Below are 18725 nucleotides of genomic sequence, written 5' to 3'. Positions count from 1 at the left end.
TAGTGTGTGGGTCTCTCTGTGAGTAGTCTGTGGGTCTCTATGTGAGTAGTGTGTGGGTCTCTGTGTGAGTAGTGTATGGGTCTCTGTGTGAGTAGTGTGTGGGTCTCTCTGTGAGTAGTGTGTGGGTCTCTGTGTGAGTAGTCTGTGGGTCTCTATGTGAGTAGTGTGTGTGTCTCTGAGTGAGTAGTGTGTGGGTCTCTGTGTGAGTAGTCTGTGGGTCTCTATGTGAGTAGTGTGTGGGTCTCTGAGTGAGTAGTGTGTGGGTCTCTCTGTTAGTAGTGCGTGGGTCTCTGTGTGAGTAATGTGTGGGTCTCTGTGTTAGTAGTGCGTGGCTCTCTGTGTGAGTAGTGTGTGGGTCTCTCTGTGAGCAGTGTGATGGTCTCTGTGTGAGTAGTCTGTGGGTCTCTGTGTGAGTAGTCCGTGGGTCTACTGTGTGAGTAGTCTGTGGGTGTCTGTGTGAGTAGTGTGTGGGCCTCCGTGTGAGTAGTCTGTGGGTCTCTGTGTGAGTAGTCTGTGGGTCTCTGTGTGAGTAATCTGTGGGTCTCTATGTGAGTAGTGTGTGGGTCTCTCTGTGAGTAGTCTGTGGGTCTCTATGTGAGTAGTGTGTGGGTCTCTGTGTGAGTAGTGTATGGGTCTCTGTGTGAGTAGTGTGTGGGTCTCTCTGTGAGTAGTGTGTGGGTCTCTGTGTGAGTAGTCTGTGGGTCTCTATGTGAGTAGTGCATGGGTCTCTGTGTGAGTAGTGTGTGCGTCTCTCTGTTAGTGGTGCGTGGGTCTCTGTGTGAGTAGTCTGTGGGTCTCTCTGTTAGTAGTGCGTGGGTCTCTGTGTGAGTAGTGTGTGGGTCTCTGTGTGAGTAGTGTGTGGGTCTCTCTGTGAGTAGTCTGTGGGTCTATATGTGAGTAGTGTGTAGGTCTCTGAGTGAGTAGCGTGTGGGTCTGTCTGTTAGTAGTGCGTGGCTCTCTGTGTGAGTAGTGTGTGGGTCTCTCTGTTAGTAGTGCGTGGGTCTCTGTGTGAGTAGTGTGTGTGTCTCTGTGTGAGTAGTGTGAGGGTCTCTCTGTGAGTAGTGTGTGGGCCTCTGTGTGAGTAGTCTGTGTGTCTCTGTGTGAGTAGTCTGTGGGTCTCTGTGTGAGTAGTGTGTGGGTCTCTGTGTGAGTAGTGTGTGGGTCTCTATGTGAGTAGTGTGTGGGTCTCTCTGTGAGTAGTGTGTGGGTATCTCTGTGAGTAGTGTGTGGGTCTCTGTGTGAGTAGTGTGTGGGTCTCTGTGTGAGTAGTGTGTGGGTCTCTGTGTGAGTAGTCTGTGGGTCTCTGTGTGAGTAGTGTGTGGATCTCCGTGTGAGCAGTGTGTGGGCCTCTGTGTGAGTAGTGTGTGGGTCTCTGTGTGAGTAGTCTGTGGGTCGCTGTGTAAGTAGTGTGTGGGTCTCTGAGTGAGTAGTGTGTGGGTCTCTGAGTGAGTAGTGTCTGGGTCTCTATGTGAGTAGTGCGTGGGTATCTCTGTGAGTTGTGTGTGGGCCTCAGTGTGAGTAGTGTGTGGGTCTCTGTGTGAGTAGTGTGAGGGTCTCTGTGTGAGTATTGCGTGGGTCTCTGTGTGAGTAGTGTGTGGGTCTCTCTGTGAGTAGTGTGATGGTCTCTGTGTGAGTAGTCTGTGGGTCTCTGTGTGAGTAGTCCGTGGGTCTACTGTGTGAGTAGTCTGTGGGTGTCTGTGTGAGTAGTGTGTGGGCCTCTGTGTGAGTAGTCTGTGGGTCTCTGTGTGAGTAGTCTGTGGGTCTCTGTGTGAGTAATCTGTGGGTCTCTCTGTGAGTAGTCTGTGGGTCTCTATGTGAGTAGTGTGTGAGTCTCTGTGTGAGTAGTGTATGGGTCTCTGTGTGAGTAGTGTGTGGGTCTCTCTGTGAGTAGTGTGTGGGTCTCTGTGTGAGTAGTCTGTGGGTCTCTATGTGAGTAGTGTGTGGGTCTCTGAGTGAGTAGTGTGTGGGTCTCTGTGTGAGTAGTCTGTGGGTCTCTATGTGAGTAGTGTGTGGGTCTCTGAGTGAGTAGTGTGTGGGTCTCTCTGTTAGTAGTGCGTGGGTCTCTGTGTGAGTAATGTGTGGGTCTCTGTGTTAGTGTGGGTCTCTGTGTGAGTAATCTCTGGGTCTCTCTGTTAGTAGTGCGTGGGTCTCTGTGTGAGTAGTGTGTGGGTCTCTCTGTTAGTAGTGCGTGGCTCTCTGTGTGAGTAGTGTGTGGGTCTCTCTGTGACTAGTGTGATGGTCTCTGTGTGAGTAGTCTGTGGGTCTCTGTGTGAGTAGTCCGTGGGTCTACTGTGTGAGTAGTCTGTGGGTGTCTGTGTGAGTAGTGTGTGGGCCTCTGTGTGAGTAGTCTGTGGGTCTCTGTGTGAGTAGTCTGTGGGTCTCTGTGTGAGTAATCTGTGGGTCTCTCTGTGAGTAGTCTGTGGGTCTCTATGTGAGTAGTGTGTGAGTCTCTGTGTGAGTAGTGTATGGGTCTCTGTGTGAGTAGTGTGTGGGTCTCTCTGTGAGTAGTGTGTGGGTCTCTGTGTGAGTAGTCTGTGGGTCTCTATGTGAGTAGTGTGTGGGTCTCTGAGTGAGTAGTGTGTGGGTCTCTGTGTGAGTAGTCTGTGGGTCTCTATGTGAGTAGTGTGTGGGTCTCTGAGTGAGTAGTGTGTGGGTCTCTCTGTTAGTAGTGCGTGGGTCTCTGTGTGAGTAATGTGTGGGTCTCTGTGTTAGTGTGGGTCTCTGTGTGAGTAATCTCTGGGTCTCTCTGTTAGTAGTGCGTGGGTCTCTGTGTGAGTAGTGTGTGGGTCTCTCTGTTAGTAGTGCGTGGCTCTCTGTGTGAGTAGTGTGTGGGTCTCTCTGTGACTAGTGTGATGGTCTCTGTGTGAGTAGTCTGTGGGTCTCTGTGTGAGTAGTCCGTGGGTCTACTGTGTGAGTAGTCTGTGGGTGTCTGTGTGAGTAGTGTGTGGGCCTCCGTGTGAGTAGTCTGTGGGTCTCTGTGTGAGTAGTCTGTGGGTCTCTGTGTGAGTAATCTGTGGGTCTCTATGTGAGTAGTGTGTGGGTCTCTCTGTGAGTAGTCTGTGGGTCTCTATGTGAGTAGTGTGTGGGTCTCTGTGTGAGTAGTGTATGGGTCTCTGTGTGAGTAGTGTGTGGGTTTCTCTGTGAGTAGTGTGTGGGTCTCTGTGTGAGTAGTCTGTGGGTCTCTATGTGAGTAGTGTATGGGTCTCTGAGTGAGTAGTGTGTGGGTCTCTGTGTGAGTAGTCTGTGGGTCTCTATGTGAGTAGTGTGTGGGTCTCTGAGTGAGTAGTGTGTGGGTCTCTCTGTTAGTAGTGCGTGGGTCTCTGTGTGAGTAGTGTGTGGGTCTCTCTGTGAGTAGTCTGTGGGTCTATATGTGAGTAGTGTGTAGGTCTCTGAGTGAGTAGCGTGTGGGTCTGTCTGTTAGTAGTGCGTGGCTCTCTGTGTGAGTAGTGTGTGGGTCTCTCTGTTAGTAGTGCGTGGGTCTCTGTGTGAGTAGTGTGTGTGTCTCTGTGTGAGTAGTGTGAGGGTCTCTCTGTGAGTAGTGTGTGGGCCTCTGTGTGAGTAGTCTGTGTGTCTCTGTGTGAGTAGTCTGTGGGTCTCTGTGTGAGTAGTGTGTGGGTCTCTGTGTGAGTAGTGTGTGGGTCTCTATGTGAGTAGTGTGTGGGTCTCTCTGTGAGTAGTGTGTGGGTATCTCTGTGAGTAGTGTGTGGGTCTCTGTGTGAGTAGTGTGTGGGTCTCTGTGTGAGTAGTGTGTGGGTCTCTGTGTGAGTAGTCTGTGGGTCTCTGTGTGAGTAGTGTGTGGATCTCCGTGTGAGCAGTGTGTGGGCCTCTGTGTGAGTAGTGTGTGGGTCTCTGTGTGAGTAGTCTGTGGGTCGCTGTGTAAGTAGTGTGTGGGTCTCTGAGTGAGTAGTGTGTGGGTCTCTGAGTGAGTAGTGTCTGGGTCTCTATGTGAGTAGTGCGTGGGTATCTCTGTGAGTTGTGTGTGGGCCTCAGTGTGAGTAGTGTGTGGGTCTCTGTGTGAGTAGTGTGAGGGTCTCTGTGTGAGTATTGCGTGGGTCTCTGTGTGAGTAGTGTGTGGGTCTCTCTGTGAGTAGTGTGATGGTCTCTGTGTGAGTAGTCTGTGGGTCTCTGTGTGAGTAGTCCGTGGGTCTACTGTGTGAGTAGTCTGTGGGTGTCTGTGTGAGTAGTGTGTGGGCCTCTGTGTGAGTAGTCTGTGGGTCTCTGTGTGAGTAGTCTGTGGGTCTCTGTGTGAGTAATCTGTGGGTCTCTCTGTGAGTAGTCTGTGGGTCTCTATGTGAGTAGTGTGTGAGTCTCTGTGTGAGTAGTGTATGGGTCTCTGTGTGAGTAGTGTGTGGGTCTCTCTGTGAGTAGTGTGTGGGTCTCTGTGTGAGTAGTCTGTGGGTCTCTATGTGAGTAGTGTGTGGGTCTCTGAGTGAGTAGTGTGTGGGTCTCTGTGTGAGTAGTCTGTGGGTCTCTATGTGAGTAGTGTGTGGGTCTCTGAGTGAGTAGTGTGTGGGTCTCTCTGTTAGTAGTGCGTGGGTCTCTGTGTGAGTAATGTGTGGGTCTCTGTGTTAGTGTGGGTCTCTGTGTGAGTAATCTCTGGGTCTCTCTGTTAGTAGTGCGTGGGTCTCTGTGTGAGTAGTGTGTGGGTCTCTCTGTTAGTAGTGCGTGGCTCTCTGTGTGAGTAGTGTGTGGGTCTCTCTGTGACTAGTGTGATGGTCTCTGTGTGAGTAGTCTGTGGGTCTCTGTGTGAGTAGTCCGTGGGTCTACTGTGTGAGTAGTCTGTGGGTGTCTGTGTGAGTAGTGTGTGGGCCTCTGTGTGAGTAGTCTGTGGGTCTCTGTGTGAGTAGTCTGTGGGTCTCTGTGTGAGTAATCTGTGGGTCTCTCTGTGAGTAGTCTGTGGGTCTCTATGTGAGTAGTGTGTGAGTCTCTGTGTGAGTAGTGTATGGGTCTCTGTGTGAGTAGTGTGTGGGTCTCTCTGTGAGTAGTGTGTGGGTCTCTGTGTGAGTAGTCTGTGGGTCTCTATGTGAGTAGTGTGTGGGTCTCTGAGTGAGTAGTGTGTGGGTCTCTGTGTGAGTAGTCTGTGGGTCTCTATGTGAGTAGTGTGTGGGTCTCTGAGTGAGTAGTGTGTGGGTCTCTCTGTTAGTAGTGCGTGGGTCTCTGTGTGAGTAATGTGTGGGTCTCTGTGTTAGTGTGGGTCTCTGTGTGAGTAATCTCTGGGTCTCTCTGTTAGTAGTGCGTGGGTCTCTGTGTGAGTAGTGTGTGGGTCTCTCTGTTAGTAGTGCGTGGCTCTCTGTGTGAGTAGTGTGTGGGTCTCTCTGTGACTAGTGTGATGGTCTCTGTGTGAGTAGTCTGTGGGTCTCTGTGTGAGTAGTCCGTGGGTCTACTGTGTGAGTAGTCTGTGGGTGTCTGTGTGAGTAGTGTGTGGGCCTCCGTGTGAGTAGTCTGTGGGTCTCTGTGTGAGTAGTCTGTGGGTCTCTGTGTGAGTAATCTGTGGGTCTCTATGTGAGTAGTGTGTGGGTCTCTCTGTGAGTAGTCTGTGGGTCTCTATGTGAGTAGTGTGTGGGTCTCTGTGTGAGTAGTGTATGGGTCTCTGTGTGAGTAGTGTGTGGGTTTCTCTGTGAGTAGTGTGTGGGTCTCTGTGTGAGTAGTCTGTGGGTCTCTATGTGAGTAGTGTATGGGTCTCTGAGTGAGTAGTGTGTGGGTCTCTGTGTGAGTAGTCTGTGGGTCTCTATGTGAGTAGTGTGTGGGTCTCTGAGTGAGTAGTGTGTGGGTCTCTCTGTTAGTAGTGCGTGGGTCTCTGTGTGAGTAGTGTGTGGGTCTCTGTGTTAGTGTGTGGGTCTCTCTGTGAGTAGTGTGAGGGTCTCTGTGTGAGTAATCTGTGGGTCTAATGTGTGAGTAGTCTGTGGGTCTCTGTGTGAGTAGTCTGTGGGTCTCTGTGTGAGTAGTCTGTGGGTCTCTCTGTGAGTAGTGTGTGGGTCTCTATGTGAGTAGTGTGTGGGTCTCTCTGTGAGTAGTGTGTTGGTCTCTCTGTTAGTAGTGCGTGGGTCTCTGTGTGAGTAGTCTGTGGGTCTCTGTGTGAGTAGTGTGTGGGTCTCTGTGTGAGTAGTGTGTGGGTCTCTATGTGAGTAGTGTGTGGGTATCTCTGTGAGTAGCGTGTGGGTCTCTGTGTGAGTAGTGTGTGGGTCTCTGTGTGAGTAGTGTGTGGGTCTCTGTGTGAGTAGTGTGTGGGTCTCTGTGTGAGTAGTGTGTGGGTCTCTCTGTGAGTAGTGTGTGGGTCTCTATGTGAGTAGTGTGTGGGTCTCTGTGTGAGTAGTCTGTGGGTCTCTGTGTGAGTAGTCTGTGGGTCTCTGTGTGAGTAGTCTGTGGGTCTCTGTGTGAGTAGTCTGTGGGTCTCTGTGTGAGAAGTGTGTGGGTCTCTGTGTGAGTAGTCTATGGGTATCTCTGTGAGTAGTGTGTGGGTCTCTGTGTGAGTAGTCTGTGGGTCTCTGTGTGAGTAGTGTGTGGATCTCCGTGTGAGTAGTGTGTGGGCCTCTGTGTGAGTAATGTGTGGGTCTCTGAGTGAGGAGTGTCTGGGTCTCTGTGTGAGTAGTGTGTGGGTCTCTCTGTTAGTAGTGCGTGGGTCTCTGTGTGAGTAGTCTGTGGGTCTCTGTGTGAGTAGTGTGTGGGTCTCTGTGTGAGTAGTGTGTGGGTCTCTATGTGAGTAGTGTGTGGGTATCTCTGTGAGTAGTGTGTGGGTCTCTGTGTGAGTAGTGTGTGGGTCTCTGTGTGAGTAGTGTGTGGGTCTCTGTGTGAGTAGTGTGTGGGTCTCTGTGTGAGTAGTGTGTGGGTCTCTCTGTGAGTAGTGTGTGGGTCTCTATGTGAGTAGTGTGTGGGTCTCTGTGTGAGTAGTCTGTGGGTCTCTGTGTGAGTAGTCTGTGGGTCTCTGTGTGAGTAGTCTGTGGGTCTCTGTGTGAGTAGTCTGTGGGTCTCTGTGTGAGAAGTGTGTGGGTCTCTGTGTGAGTAGTCTATGGGTATCTCTGTGAGTAGTGTGTGGGTCTCTGTGTGAGTAGTCTGTGGGTCTCTGTGTGAGTAGTGTGTGGATCTCCGTGTGAGTAGTGTGTGGGCCTCTGTGTGAGTAATGTGTGGGTCTCTGTGTGAGTAGTCTGTGGGTCGCTGTGTGAGTAGTGTGTGGGTCTCTGAGTGAGTAGTGTCTGGGTCTCTGTGTGAGTAGTGTGTGGGTCTCTCTGTTAGTAGTGCGTGGGTCTCTGTGTGAGTAGTCTGTGGGTCTCTGTGTGAGTAGTGTGTGGGTCTCTGTGTGAGTAGTGTGTGGGTCTCTATGTGAGTAGTGTGTGGGTATCTCTGTGAGTAGTGTGTGGGTCTCTGTGTGAGTAGTGTGTGGGTCTCTGTGTGAGTAGTGTGTGGGTCTCTATGTGAGTAGTGTGTGGGTCTCTGTGTGAGTAGTGTGTGGGTCTCTCTGTGAGTAGTGTGTGGGTCTCTATGTGAGTAGTGTGTGGGTCTCTGTGTGAGTAGTCTGTGGGTCTCTGTGTGAGTAGTCTGTGGGTCTCTGTGTGAGTAGTCTGTGGGTCTCTGTGTGAGTAGTCTGTGGGTCTCTGTGTGAGAAGTGTGTGGGTCTCTGTGTGAGTAGTCTATGGGTATCTCTGTGAGTAGTGTGTGGGTCTCTGTGTGAGTAGTCTTTGGGTCTCTGTGTGAGTAGTGTCTGGGTCTCTATGTGAGTAGTGTGAGGGTCTCTGTGTGAGTAGTGCGTGGGTCTCTGAGTGAGTAGTGTGTGGGTCTCTGTGTGAGTAGTGTGTGGTTCTCTCTGTGAGTAGTGTGTGGGTCTCTGTGTGAGTAGTATGTGGGTCTCTCTGTGAGTAGTCTGTGGGTCTCTGTGTGAGTAGTCTGTGGGTCTACTGTGTGAGTAGTCTGTGGGTGTCTGTGTGAGTAGTGTGTGGGCCTCTGTGTGAGTAGTCTGTGGGTCTCTGTGTGAGTAGTCTGTGGGTCTCTGTGTGAGTAATCTGTGGGTCTCTATGTGAGTAGTGTGTGGGTCTCTCTGTGAGTAGTGTGTGGGTCTCTGTGTGAGTAGTGTGTGGGTCTCTGTGTGAGTAGTGTGTGGGTCTCTGTGTGAGTAGTATGTGGGTCTCTGTGTGAGTAGTGTGTGGGTCTCTCTGTTAGTAGTGCGTGGGTCTCTGTGTGAGTAGTGTGTGGGTCTCTCTGTTAGTAGTGTGTGGGTGTCTGTGTGAGTAGTCTGTGGGTCTACTGTGTGAGTAGTCTGTGGGTCTCTGTGTGAGTAGTGTGTGGGCCTCTGTGTGAGTAGTCTGTGGGTCTCTGTGTGAGTAGTCTGTGGGTCTCTGTGTGAGTAGTGTGTGGGTCTCTCTGTGAGTAGTGTGTGGGTCTCTGTGTGAGTAGTGTGTGGGTCTCTCTGTGAGTAGTGTGTGGGCCTCTGTGTGAGTAGTCTGTGGGTCTCTGTGTGAGTAGTCTGTGGGTCTCTGTGTGAGTAGTGTGTGGGTCTCTCTGTGTGAGTAGTGTGTGGGTCTCTGTGTGAGTAGTGTGTGGGTCTCTGTGTGATTAGTGTGTGGGTCTCTCTGTGAGTAGTGTGTGGGTCTCTGTGTGAGTAGTCTGTGGGTCTCTATGTGAGTAGTGTGTGGGTCTCTGTGTGAGTAGTGTGTGGGTCTCTGTGTGAGTAGTCTGTGGGTCTCTGTGTGAGTAGTGTGTGGGTCTCCGTGTGAGTAGTGTGTGGGTCTCTGTCTGAGTAGTGTGTGGGTCTCTGTGTGAGTAGTGTGTGGGTCTCTCTGTGAGTAGTGTGTGGGTCTCTGTGTGAGTAGTCTGTGGGTCTCTATGTGAGTAGTGTGTGGGTCTCTGTGTGAGTAGTGTGTGGGTCTCTGTGTGAGTAGTCTGTGGGTCTCTGTGTGAGTAGTGTGTGGGTCTCTGTGTGAGTAGTCTGTGGGTCTCTGTGTGAGTAGTCTGTGGGTCTACTGTGTGAGTAGTCTGTGGGTCTCTGTGTGAGTAGTGTGTGGGCCTCTGTGTGAGTAGTCTGTGGGTCTCTGTGTGAGTAGTCTGTGGGTCTCTGTGTGAGTAGTCTGTGGTTATCTATGTGAGTAGTGTGTGGGTCTCTCTGTGAGTAGTGTGTGGGTCTCTGTGTGAGTAGTGTGTGGGTCTCTGTGTGAGTAGTGTGTGGGTCTCTGTGTGAGTAGTGTGTGGGTATCTCTGTGAGTAGTGTGTGGGTCTCTGTGTGAGTAGTCTGTGGGTCTCTGTGTGAGTAGTCTGTGGGTCTCTGTGTGAGTAGTGTGTGGGTCTCTGTGTGAGTAGTCTGTGGGTCTCTGTGTGAGTAGTCTGTGGGTCTACTGTGTGAGTAGTCTGTGTGTCTCTGTGTGAGTAGTGTGTGGGCCTCTGTGTGAGTAGTCTGTGGGTCTCTGTGTGAGTAGTCTGTGGGTCTCTGTGTGAGTAGTCTGTGGTTCTCTATGTGAGTAGTGTGTGGGTCTCTCTGTGAGTATTGTGTGGGTCTCTGTGTGAGTAGTGTGTGGGTCTCTGTGTGAGTAGTGTGTGGGTCTCTGTGTGAGTAGTGTGTGGGTATCTCTGTGAGTAGTGTGTGGGTCTCTCTGTGAGTAGTGTGTGGGTCTCTGTGTGAGTAGTCTGTGGGTCTCTATGTGAGTAGTGTGTGGGTCTCTGTGTGAGTAGTGTGTGGGTCTCTGTGTGAGTAGTCTGTGGGTCTCTGTGTGAGTAGTGTGTGGGTCTCCGTGTGAGTAGTGTGTGGGTCTCTGTCTGAGTAGTGTGTGGGTCTCTGTGTGAGTAGTGTGTGGGTCTCTCTGTGAGTAGTGTGTGGGTCTCTGTGTGAGTAGTCTGTGGGTCTCTATGTGAGTAGTGTGTGGGTCTCTGTGTGAGTAGTGTGTGGGTCTCTCTGTGTGAGTAGTGTGTGGGTCTCTGTGTGAGTAGTGTGTGGGTCTCTGTGTGAGTAGTGTGTGGGTCTCTCTGTGAGTAGTGTGTGGGTCTCTGTGTGAGTAGTCTGTGGGTCTCTATGTGAGTAGTGTGTGGGTCTCTGTGTGAGTAGTGTGTGGGTCTCTGTGTGAGTAGTCTGTGGGTCTCTGTGTGAGAAGTGTGTGGGTCTCCGTGTGAGTAGTGTGTGGGTCTCTGTCTGAGTAGTGTGTGGGTCTCTGTGTGAGTAGTGTGTGGGCCTCTCTGTGAGTAGTGTGTGGGTCTCTGTGTGAGTAGTCTGTGGGTCTCTATGTGAGTAGTGTGTGGGTCTCTGTGTGAGTAGTGTGTGGGTCTCTCTGTGAGTAGTCTGTGGGTCTCTCTCTGAGTAGTGTGTGGGTCTCTCTGTGAGTAGTCTGTGGGTCTCTGTGTGAGTAGTCTGTGGGTCTCTGTGTGAGTAGTCTGTGGGTCTCTGTGTGAGTAGTCTGTGGGTCTCTATGTGAGTAGTGTGTGGGTGTCTGTGTGAGTAGTGTGTGGGTCTCTCTGTGAGTAGTCTGTGGGACTCTCTCTGAGTAGTGTGTGGGTCTCTCTGTGAGTAGTCTGTGGGTCTCTGTGTGAGTAGTCTGTGGGTCTCTGTGTGAGTAGTCTGTGGGTCTCTGTGTGAGTAGTGTGTGGGTCTCTGTGTGAGTAGTGTGTGGGTCTCTCTGTGAGTAGTGTGTGGGTCTCTATGTGAGTAGTGTGTGGGTCTCTGTGTGAGTAGTCTGTGGGTCTCTGTGTGAGTAGTCTGTGGGTCTCTGTGTGAGTAGTCTGTGGGTCTCTGTGTGAGTAGTCTGTGGGTCTCTGTGTGAGAAGTGTGTGGGCCTCTGTGTGAGTAGTCTATGGGTATCTCTGTGAGTAGTGTGTGGGTCTCTGTGTGAGTAGTCTGTGGGTCTCTGTGTGAGTAGTGTGTGGATCTCCGTGTGAGTAGTGTGTGGGCCTCTGTGTGAGTAATGTGTGGGTCTCTGTGTGAGTAGTCTGTGGGTCGCTGTGTGAGTAGTGTGTGGGTCTCTGAGTGAGTAGTGTCTGGGTCTCTATGTGAGTAGTGTGAGGGTCTCTGTGTGAGTAGTGCGTGGGTCTCTGAGTGAGTAGTGTGTGGGTCTCTGTGTGAGTAGTGTGTGGTTCTCTCTGTGAGTAGTGTGTGGGTCTCTGTGTGAGTAGTGTGTGGGTCTCTGTGTGAGTAGTCTGTGGGTCTCTGTGTGAGTAGTCTGTGGGCCTCTGTGTGAGTAGTCTGTGGGTCTCTGTGTGAGTAGTCTGTGGGTCTCTGTGTGAGTAGTGTGTGGGTCTCTCTGTGTGAGTAGTGTGTGGGTCTCTGTGTGAGTAGTGTGTGGGTCTCTGTGTGAGTAGTGTGTGGGTCTCTCTGTGAGTAGTGTGTGGGTCTCTGTGTGAGTAGTCTGTGGGTCTCTATGTGAGTAGTGTGTGGGTCTCTGTGTGAGTAGTGTGTGGGTCTCTGTGTGAGTAGTCTGTGGGTCTCTGTGTGAGTAGTGTGTGGGTCTCCGTGTGAGTAGTGTGTGGGTCTCTGTCTGAGTAGTGTGTGGGTCTCTGTGTGAGTAGTGTGTGGGTCTCTCTGTGAGTAGTGTGTGGGTCTCTGTGTGAGTAGTCTGTGGGTCTCTATGTGAGTAGTGTGTGGGTCTCCCTGTTAGTAGTGTGTGGGTGTCTGTGTGAGTAGTGTGTGGGTCTCTCTGTGAGTAGTCTGTGGGTCTCTCTCTGAGTAGTGTGTGGGTCTCTCTGTGAGTAGTCTGTGGGTCTCTGTGTGAGTAGTCTGTGGGTCTCTGTGTGAGTAGTCTGTGGGTCTCTGTGTGAGTAGTCTGTGGGTCTCTGTGTGAGTAGTGTGTGGGTCTCTGTGTGAGTAGTCTGTGGGTCTCTGTGTGAGTAGTCTGTGGGTCTACTGTGTGAGTAGTCTGTGGGTCTCTGTGTGAGTAGTGTGTGGGCCTCTGTGTGAGTAGTCTGTGGGTCTCTGTGTGAGTAGTCTGTGGGTCTCTGTGTGAGTAGTCTGTGGTTCTCTATGTGAGTAGTGTGTGGGTCTCTCTGTGAGTAGTGTGTGGGTCTCTGTGTGAGTAGTGTGTGGGTCTCTGTGTGAGTAGTGTGTGGGTCTCTGTGTGAGTAGTGTGTGGGTATCTCTGTGAGTAGTGTGTGGGTCTCTGTGTGAGTAGTCTGTGGGTCTCTGTGTGAGTAGTGTGTGGGTCTCTGTGTGAGTAGTGTGTGGGTCTCTCTGTGAGTAGTGTGTGGGTCTCTGTGTGAGTAGTCTGTGGGTCTCTATGTGAGTAGTGTGTGGGTCTCTGTGTGAGTAGTGTGTGGGTCTCTGTGTGAGTAGTCTGTGGGTCTCTGTGTGAGTAGTGTGTGGGTCTCCGTGTGAGTAGTGTGTGGGTCTCTGTCTGAGTAGTGTGTGGGTCTCTGTGTGAGTAGTGTGTGGGTCTCTCTGTGAGTAGTGTGTGGGTCTCTGTGTGAGTAGTCTGTGGGTCTCTATGTGAGTAGTGTGTGGGTCTCTGTGTGAGTAGTGTGTGGGTCTCTCTGTGTGAGTAGTGTGTGGGTCTCTGTGTGAGTAGTGTGTGGGTCTCTGTGTGAGTAGTGTGTGGGTCTCACTGTGAGTAGTGTGTGCGTCTCTGTGTGAGTAGTCTGTGGGTCTCTATGTGAGTAGTGTGTGGGTCTCTGTGTGAGTAGTGTGTGGGTCTCTGTGTGAGTAGTCTGTGGGTCTCTGTGTGAGTAGTGTGTGGGTCTCCGTGTGAGTAGTGTGTGGGTCTCTTTCTGAGTAGTGTGTGGGTCTCTGTGTGAGTAGTGTGTGGGTTTCTCTCTGTGAGTAGTGTGTGGGTCTCTGTGTGAGTAGTCTGTGGGTCTCTATGTGAGTAGTGTGTGGGTCTCTGTGTGAGTAGTGTGTGGGTCTCTCTGTGAGTAGTCTGTGGGTCTCTGTGTGAGTAGTGTGTGGGTCTCTCTGTGTGAGTAGTGTGTGGGTCTCTGTGTGAGTAGTGTGTGGGTCTCTGTGTGAGTAGTGTGTGGGTCTCTCTGTGAGTAGTGTGTGGGTCTCTGTGAGAGTAGTCTGTGGGTCTCTATGTGAGTAGTGTGTGGGTCTCTGTGTGAGTAGTGTGTGGGTCTCTGTGTGAGTAGTCTGTGGGTCTCTGTGTGAGTAGTGTGTGGGTCTCCGTGTGAGTAGTGTGTGGGTCTCTGTCTGAGTAGTGTGTGGGTCTCTGTGTGAGTAGTGTGTGGGTCTCTCTGTGAGTAGTGTGTGGGTCTCTGTGTGAGTAGTCTGTGGGTCTCTATGTGAGTAGTGTGTGGGTCTCCCTGTTAGTAGTGTGTGGGTGTCTGTGTGAGTAGTGTGTGGGTCTCTCTGTGAGTAGTCTGTGGGTCTCTCTCTGAGTAGTGTGTGGGTCTCTCTGTGAGTAGTCTGTGGGTCTCTGTGTGAGTAGTCTGTGGGTCTCTGTGTGAGTAGTCTGTGGGTCTCTGTGTGAGTAGTCTGTGGGTCTCTGTGTGAGTAGTGTGTGGGTCTCTGTGTGAGTAGTCTGTGGGTCTCTGTGTGAGTAGTCTGTGGGTCTACTGTGTGAGTAGTCTGTGGGTCTCTGTGTGAGTAGTGTGTGGGCCTCTGTGTGAGTAGTCTGTGGGTCTCTGTGTGAGTAGTCTGTGGGTCTCTGTGTGAGTAGTCTGTGGTTCTCTATGTGAGTAGTGTGTGGGTCTCTCTGTGAGTAGTGTGTGGGTCTCTGTGTGAGTAGTGTGTGGGTCTCTGTGTGAGTAGTGTGTGGGTCTCTGTGTGAGTAGTGTGTGGGTATCTCTGTGAGTAGTGTGTGGGTCTCTGTGTGAGTAGTCTGTGGGTCTCTGTGTGAGTAGTGTGTGGGTCTCTGTGTGAGTAGTGTGTGGGTCTCTCTGTGAGTAGTGTGTGGGTCTCTGTGTGAGTAGTCTGTGGGTCTCTATGTGAGTAGTGTGTGGGTCTCTGTGTGAGTAGTGTGTGGGTCTCTGTGTGAGTAGTCTGTGGGTCTCTGTGTGAGTAGTGTGTGGGTCTCCGTGTGAGTAGTGTGTGGGTCTCTGTCTGAGTAGTGTGTGGGTCTCTGTGTGAGTAGTGTGTGGGTCTCTCTGTGAGTAGTGTGTGGGTCTCTGTGTGAGTAGTCTGTGGGTCTCTATGTGAGTAGTGTGTGGGTCTCTGTGTGAGTAGTGTGTGGGTCTCTCTGTGTGAGTAGTGTGTGGGTCTCTGTGTGAGTAGTGTGTGGGTCTCTGTGTGAGTAGTGTGTGGGTCTCACTGTGAGTAGTGTGTGCGTCTCTGTGTGAGTAGTCTGTGGGTCTCTATGTGAGTAGTGTGTGGGTCTCTGTGTGAGTAGTGTGTGGGTCTCTGTGTGAGTAGTCTGTGGGTCTCTGTGTGAGTAGTGTGTGGGTCTCCGTGTGAGTAGTGTGTGGGTCTCTTTCTGAGTAGTGTGTGGGTCTCTGTGTGAGTAGTGTGTGGGTTTCTCTCTGTGAGTAGTGTGTGGGTCTCTGTGTGAGTAGTCTGTGGGTCTCTATGTGAGTAGTGTGTGGGTCTCTGTGTGAGTAGTGTGTGGGTCTCTCTGTGAGTAGTCCGTGGGTCTCTCTCTGAGTAGTGTGTGGGTCTCTCTGTGAGTAGTCTGTGGGTCTCTGTGTGAGTAGTCTGTGGGTCTCTGTGTGAGTAGTCTGTGGGTCTCTGTGTGAGTAGTCTGTGGGTCTCTATGTGAGTAGTGTGTGGGTGTCTGTGTGAGTAGTGTGTGGGTCTCTCTGTGAGTAGTCTGTGGGTCTCTCTCTGAGTAGTGTGTGGGTCTCTCTGTGAGTAGTCTGTGGGTCTCTGTGTGAGTAGTCTGTGGGTCTCTGTGTGAGTAGTCTGTGGGTCTCTGTGTGAGTAGTCTGTGGGTCTCTGTGTGAGTAGTGTGTGGGTCTCTGTGTGAGTAGTCTGTGTGTCTCTGTGTGAGTAGTCTGTGGGTCTACTGTGTGAGTAGTCTGTGGGTCTCTGTGTGAGTAGTGTGTGGGCCTCTGTGTGAGTAGTCTGTGGGTCTCTGTGTGAGTAGTCTGTGGGTCTCTGTGTGAGTAGTCTGTGGTTCTCTATGTGAGTAGTGTGTGGGTCTCTCTGTAAGTAGTGTGTGGGTCTCTGTGTGAGTAGTGTGTGGGTCTCTGTGTGAGTAGTGTGTGGGTCTCTGTGTGAGTAGTGTGTGGGTATCTCTGTGAGTAGTGTGTGGGTCTCTGTGTGAGTAGTCTGTGGGTCTCTGTGTGAGTAGTCTGTGGGTCTCTGTGTGAGTAGTGTGTGGGTCTCTCTGTGTGAGTAGTGTGTGGGTCTCTGTGTGAGTAGTGTGTGGGTCTCTGTGTGAGTAGTGTGTGGGTCTCTCTGTGAGTAGTGTGTGGGTCTCTGTGTGAGTAGTCTGTGGGTCTCTATGTGAGTAGTGTGTGGGTCTCTGTGTGAGTAGTGTGTGGGTCTCTGTGTGAGTAGTCTGTGGGTCTCTGTGTGAGTAGTGTGTGGGTCTCCGTGTGAGTAGTGTGTGGGTCTCTGTCTGAGTAGTGTGTGGGTCTCTGTGTGAGTAGTGTGTGGGTCTCTCTGTGAGTAGTGTGTGGGTCTCTGTGTGAGTAGTCTGTGGGTCTCTATGTGAGTAGTGTGTGGGTCTCTGTGTGAGTAGTGTGTGGGTCTCTGTGTGAGTAGTCTGTGGGTCTCTGTGTGAGTAGTGTGTGGGTCTCCGTGTGAGTAGTGTGTGGGTCTCTCTGTGAGTAGTGTGTGGGTCTCTGTGTGAGTAGTGTGTGGGTCTCTCTGAGTAGTGTGTGTGTCTCTGTGTGAGTAGTGTGTGGGTCTCTCTGTGAGTAGTGTGTGGGTCTCTCTGTGAGTAGTCTGTGGGTCTCTCTGTGAGTAGTCTGTGTGTCTCTGTGTGAGACCCACAGAGACCCACACACTACTCACACAGAGACCCACACACTACTCACACAAATACCCAGACACTACTCACACAGATACCCACACACTACTCACACAGATACCCACACACTACTCACGCAGATACCCACACACTACTCACACAGATACCCACAAGTGTTTCGAGTACTCGGCCCCGCTTGAACGTCGAAGTGCTTCGTTGAAGCCATCATTTGCAGGAGCCGGGGCGCTTCTGAAAAAAAAAAGAGCCACGAAGCTCAGTGGGCATTGCCTGGTGAAGTCAAAAGAGTCGAGTTTAGTCGATGGCCTTTACTGGGAGTAGCGTTGAGAGGGGGCATCGTCTCAAGTGGGGTAGCGGCGCTGTTTGCTACTCACGGTCAAGGGGCAGGGCGAAGGGGTTGTGACGGTCGCCCAGCACAACGACCAGCAAGGCCACTAAACGGGTGGTGTGGAAAGTCTCCATTGGGGGGGGGGGGGTGGCAGATGGTCGGCCTGGCGGCTTCCTTCACTTGGCTAGGAGGGGTGAAGGGGAGGGAGTAGGAGGAGCAGTGGGAATTATATTTATTTAGACTGCAAGAGGAGGAATCCAAAGCGCTACGAAGCTCTTTTTGTCACAGGTGTCCAGCTGTGGCGCTGGGTCAGAAACATGACAACAAACACAAAACAAAAACACGGCGTGAGTGCAGAGTTACAGGAAGAGTAAAACAAATAACTTTAAAAAATATATATACTAATAAAACTAACCAATGTTTAATCTTGCCACGCGAAGCACACCACCGTGCTACATAGCTCTTTTTAAGAAGAGACATTGAACCATAAACGGTGGGCTGATATCAAGTGGACATTCAGGGCAAAATACTCTAAACGCGTGGCGTTTCTGAATGTGGAGGGGAAAAAATCGGAGGACTCTGGGAGAGAAATCCACGCGGCCGCGGGGCGCGAGAAACGTCAACTCCAAAGATAGAGCAGGGAGTGTCAGGGTCGGTATCAAACCCCACGACCTCCTGTACACCAGGTGACAACCATGCCGGGTTAAAGACCTCCTCCTTCACAACGGGACAATTGGATGCATGCCTAAGGCTCCATCACTGATGGACACGTTCCTCCTGTGTTGAGCAAAATGTTTAGGTTCTCATCGTTTCGCAGAGGCTGCATTTTTTGCCACCGCAGAAAACGAACGTTGGGGGAAACGCCTCCTCGCATCGGACTCTTTCTTTTTTTTTTTGCTAAGGTCACGTAGGTAAAAAAAAATCTATAAAATAAATAAATGAAAAAAACAACTCAATTAAAATCACGACGTTTCGGAGGCAGCAGCACAAGCTTCCGTCTTGAGGTGGAAACCGTCACGGCAAAATTGCTGCATCAAGTGAAGAGAACTCTAAGACACCCGAGATTGTATACAGGTTAAGAAGGGGGGGGGAGATAAGAAGGGCCGTGGGGGGGGGGCTAAGTTAAGCCGCCTTCTGTTATGCTGCAGGGGGTTGGGGGGGACGGAGAGATGGCCGTGTGCAGGTTGAAGAGCGTTACACACGTGAACCGGAGGCAGGAGGCAGTAGTTAAGCCGACAAACTGGTTGCCTTGCAGAGCATACTGCTGTAAACTATAAGGCTGCTAAAGTTTAACTTGGGTTTAACTTTATTTTTTTTACCTCCGCGGCTTTACCGAAAAAAATCCAAAGAGTATGAATCCTTGCACATCACGAAAGCTTCAAATCTAGCGCCTCACATCGTGTTAGTTTGGCACCGATGTTCGTACTGATTGTTTTAAACTAGATCAATAAAACAACATTGATTACAGCCCCAGCTCAGGTTTTTTTCCCATAAATGAAACAGCCCCTGAAGTGAGAGCACCTCCCAGGGTATAAACCAACACTGCCGCACGTCTGTCCAAGAGCTGTGTAAAAAAACAATTGAGTTGAAAAAAATGTCAAGCCGACAGGGAAAGGGGCTCCTGGCAAGTGTGACCACCAGCCAGGTCGATGTATTGGTAATGAGAATGTGCAATTGTTTTTGTCCTTGGAAACACGAACTATGAATAAAACGAGATATTCTTAGCTCTTTCGGTAAAGTCACGTTGAAGGGAAACAATAAAATAAAAAAATATATATAAAACAATAAAATTTCTCACGACGTTTCGACCATAACACAAACGGTCGTCATCAGGTCGAAACGTCGTGAGAATTTTAATTATTTTATATATTTTTTATTATTTTATTGTTTCCCTTCAACGTGACTTTACCGAAAGAGCTAAGAATATGAATTACTGCAGTCACGAAAGCTTCAAATCAAAATTTAAAACGAGATACTCACAGAGTTTACGCTTCTGAATGTGCCCTTGTTCAAGCGGTTCACTCAGCCTAAGAGGCAGACGCACGGTAAATTATTGGGCGGCACTTTGTAAGCTGCTAAGGTAGACAAAGTGAGCTTGAACACGACGCGCTCGAGTGAAGTCTTTGAGCGACGCATCACCACGTTGACACGCGTGCATCGCAAACAATTAAAGTTTAAAACACGCAGCAAAGATTCGTTACAAAAAGCCGAGCGGCAGCCTTCACGCATCCTTTGGAAGCTTGCTAACCCACAACATAACCTAGAGACCATCTTCCAGGTCTCCATGGAGACCATCGCATGACAGCGGCATCTGTAGCCGGCCAAAGTGCCGCCTCGGCCGGCTGGGCAATCTAGCCGAGACCGGTGACACTCCCGGAATAGGCCTCAACGCGGCACTCACCAGCGCAACGCTGCGTAGGTGCTGGGGAGGGGGTCTTGAGCTATATCCTCCTTCGTGGTGAGGTTACAAACAAAACAATGTCCTCGTGTGGTCGTGGTGGAGGAGGAGATTCGACGTTCCGTGCCTCGAATCACGGGCAGGCGACTCGGCGGGGCTGTTATCACGTGAGGCCTTAGCAGGGCGCTTTTATAAATCGTAGTGTGGATAGGCGAACACGCAGTGCGAGCGAGGC

General features: G+C 50.9%; 1 protein-coding gene across 3 annotated transcripts in view; it reads right to left on the bottom strand.

Moving 5' to 3' along the window:
* The window catches only part of LOC142917815 (uncharacterized), a 32184-nt gene extending 13466 nt beyond the window's left edge, over window positions 1-18718 (bottom strand). The window contains exons 1-4 of one of the 3 annotated variants that reach the window (XM_076062177.1): window positions 18494-18718; window positions 18073-18119; window positions 16139-16276; window positions 15918-15995 (exon numbers count right to left, since the gene is read on the bottom strand). In XM_076062177.1, coding sequence (XP_075918292.1) covers window positions 15918-15995; window positions 16139-16226 — 166 coding nt within the window. In that variant the 5' untranslated portion in view covers window positions 16227-16276; window positions 18073-18119; window positions 18494-18718. The remainder of the gene's footprint in view (window positions 1-15917; window positions 15996-16138; window positions 16277-18072; window positions 18120-18493) is intronic. The other 2 variants (XM_076062178.1, XM_076062179.1) reach the window with 2 other exon arrangements.
* Between the last annotated feature and the right edge of the window lie 7 nt (window positions 18719-18725).

This window comes from Petromyzon marinus, unplaced genomic scaffold (assembly GCF_048934315.1).
Source record: "Petromyzon marinus isolate PM22_M1 ecotype Great Lakes invasive population unplaced genomic scaffold, UKy_Petmar_22M1.pri1.0 PM_G_Scaffold_53, whole genome shotgun sequence".
NCBI classification, from domain to species: Eukaryota; Metazoa; Chordata; class Hyperoartia; order Petromyzontiformes; family Petromyzontidae; genus Petromyzon; species Petromyzon marinus.
Note: the sequence above shows the minus strand (reverse complement) of the source record. Positions and strands in the feature narration are given on the sequence as shown.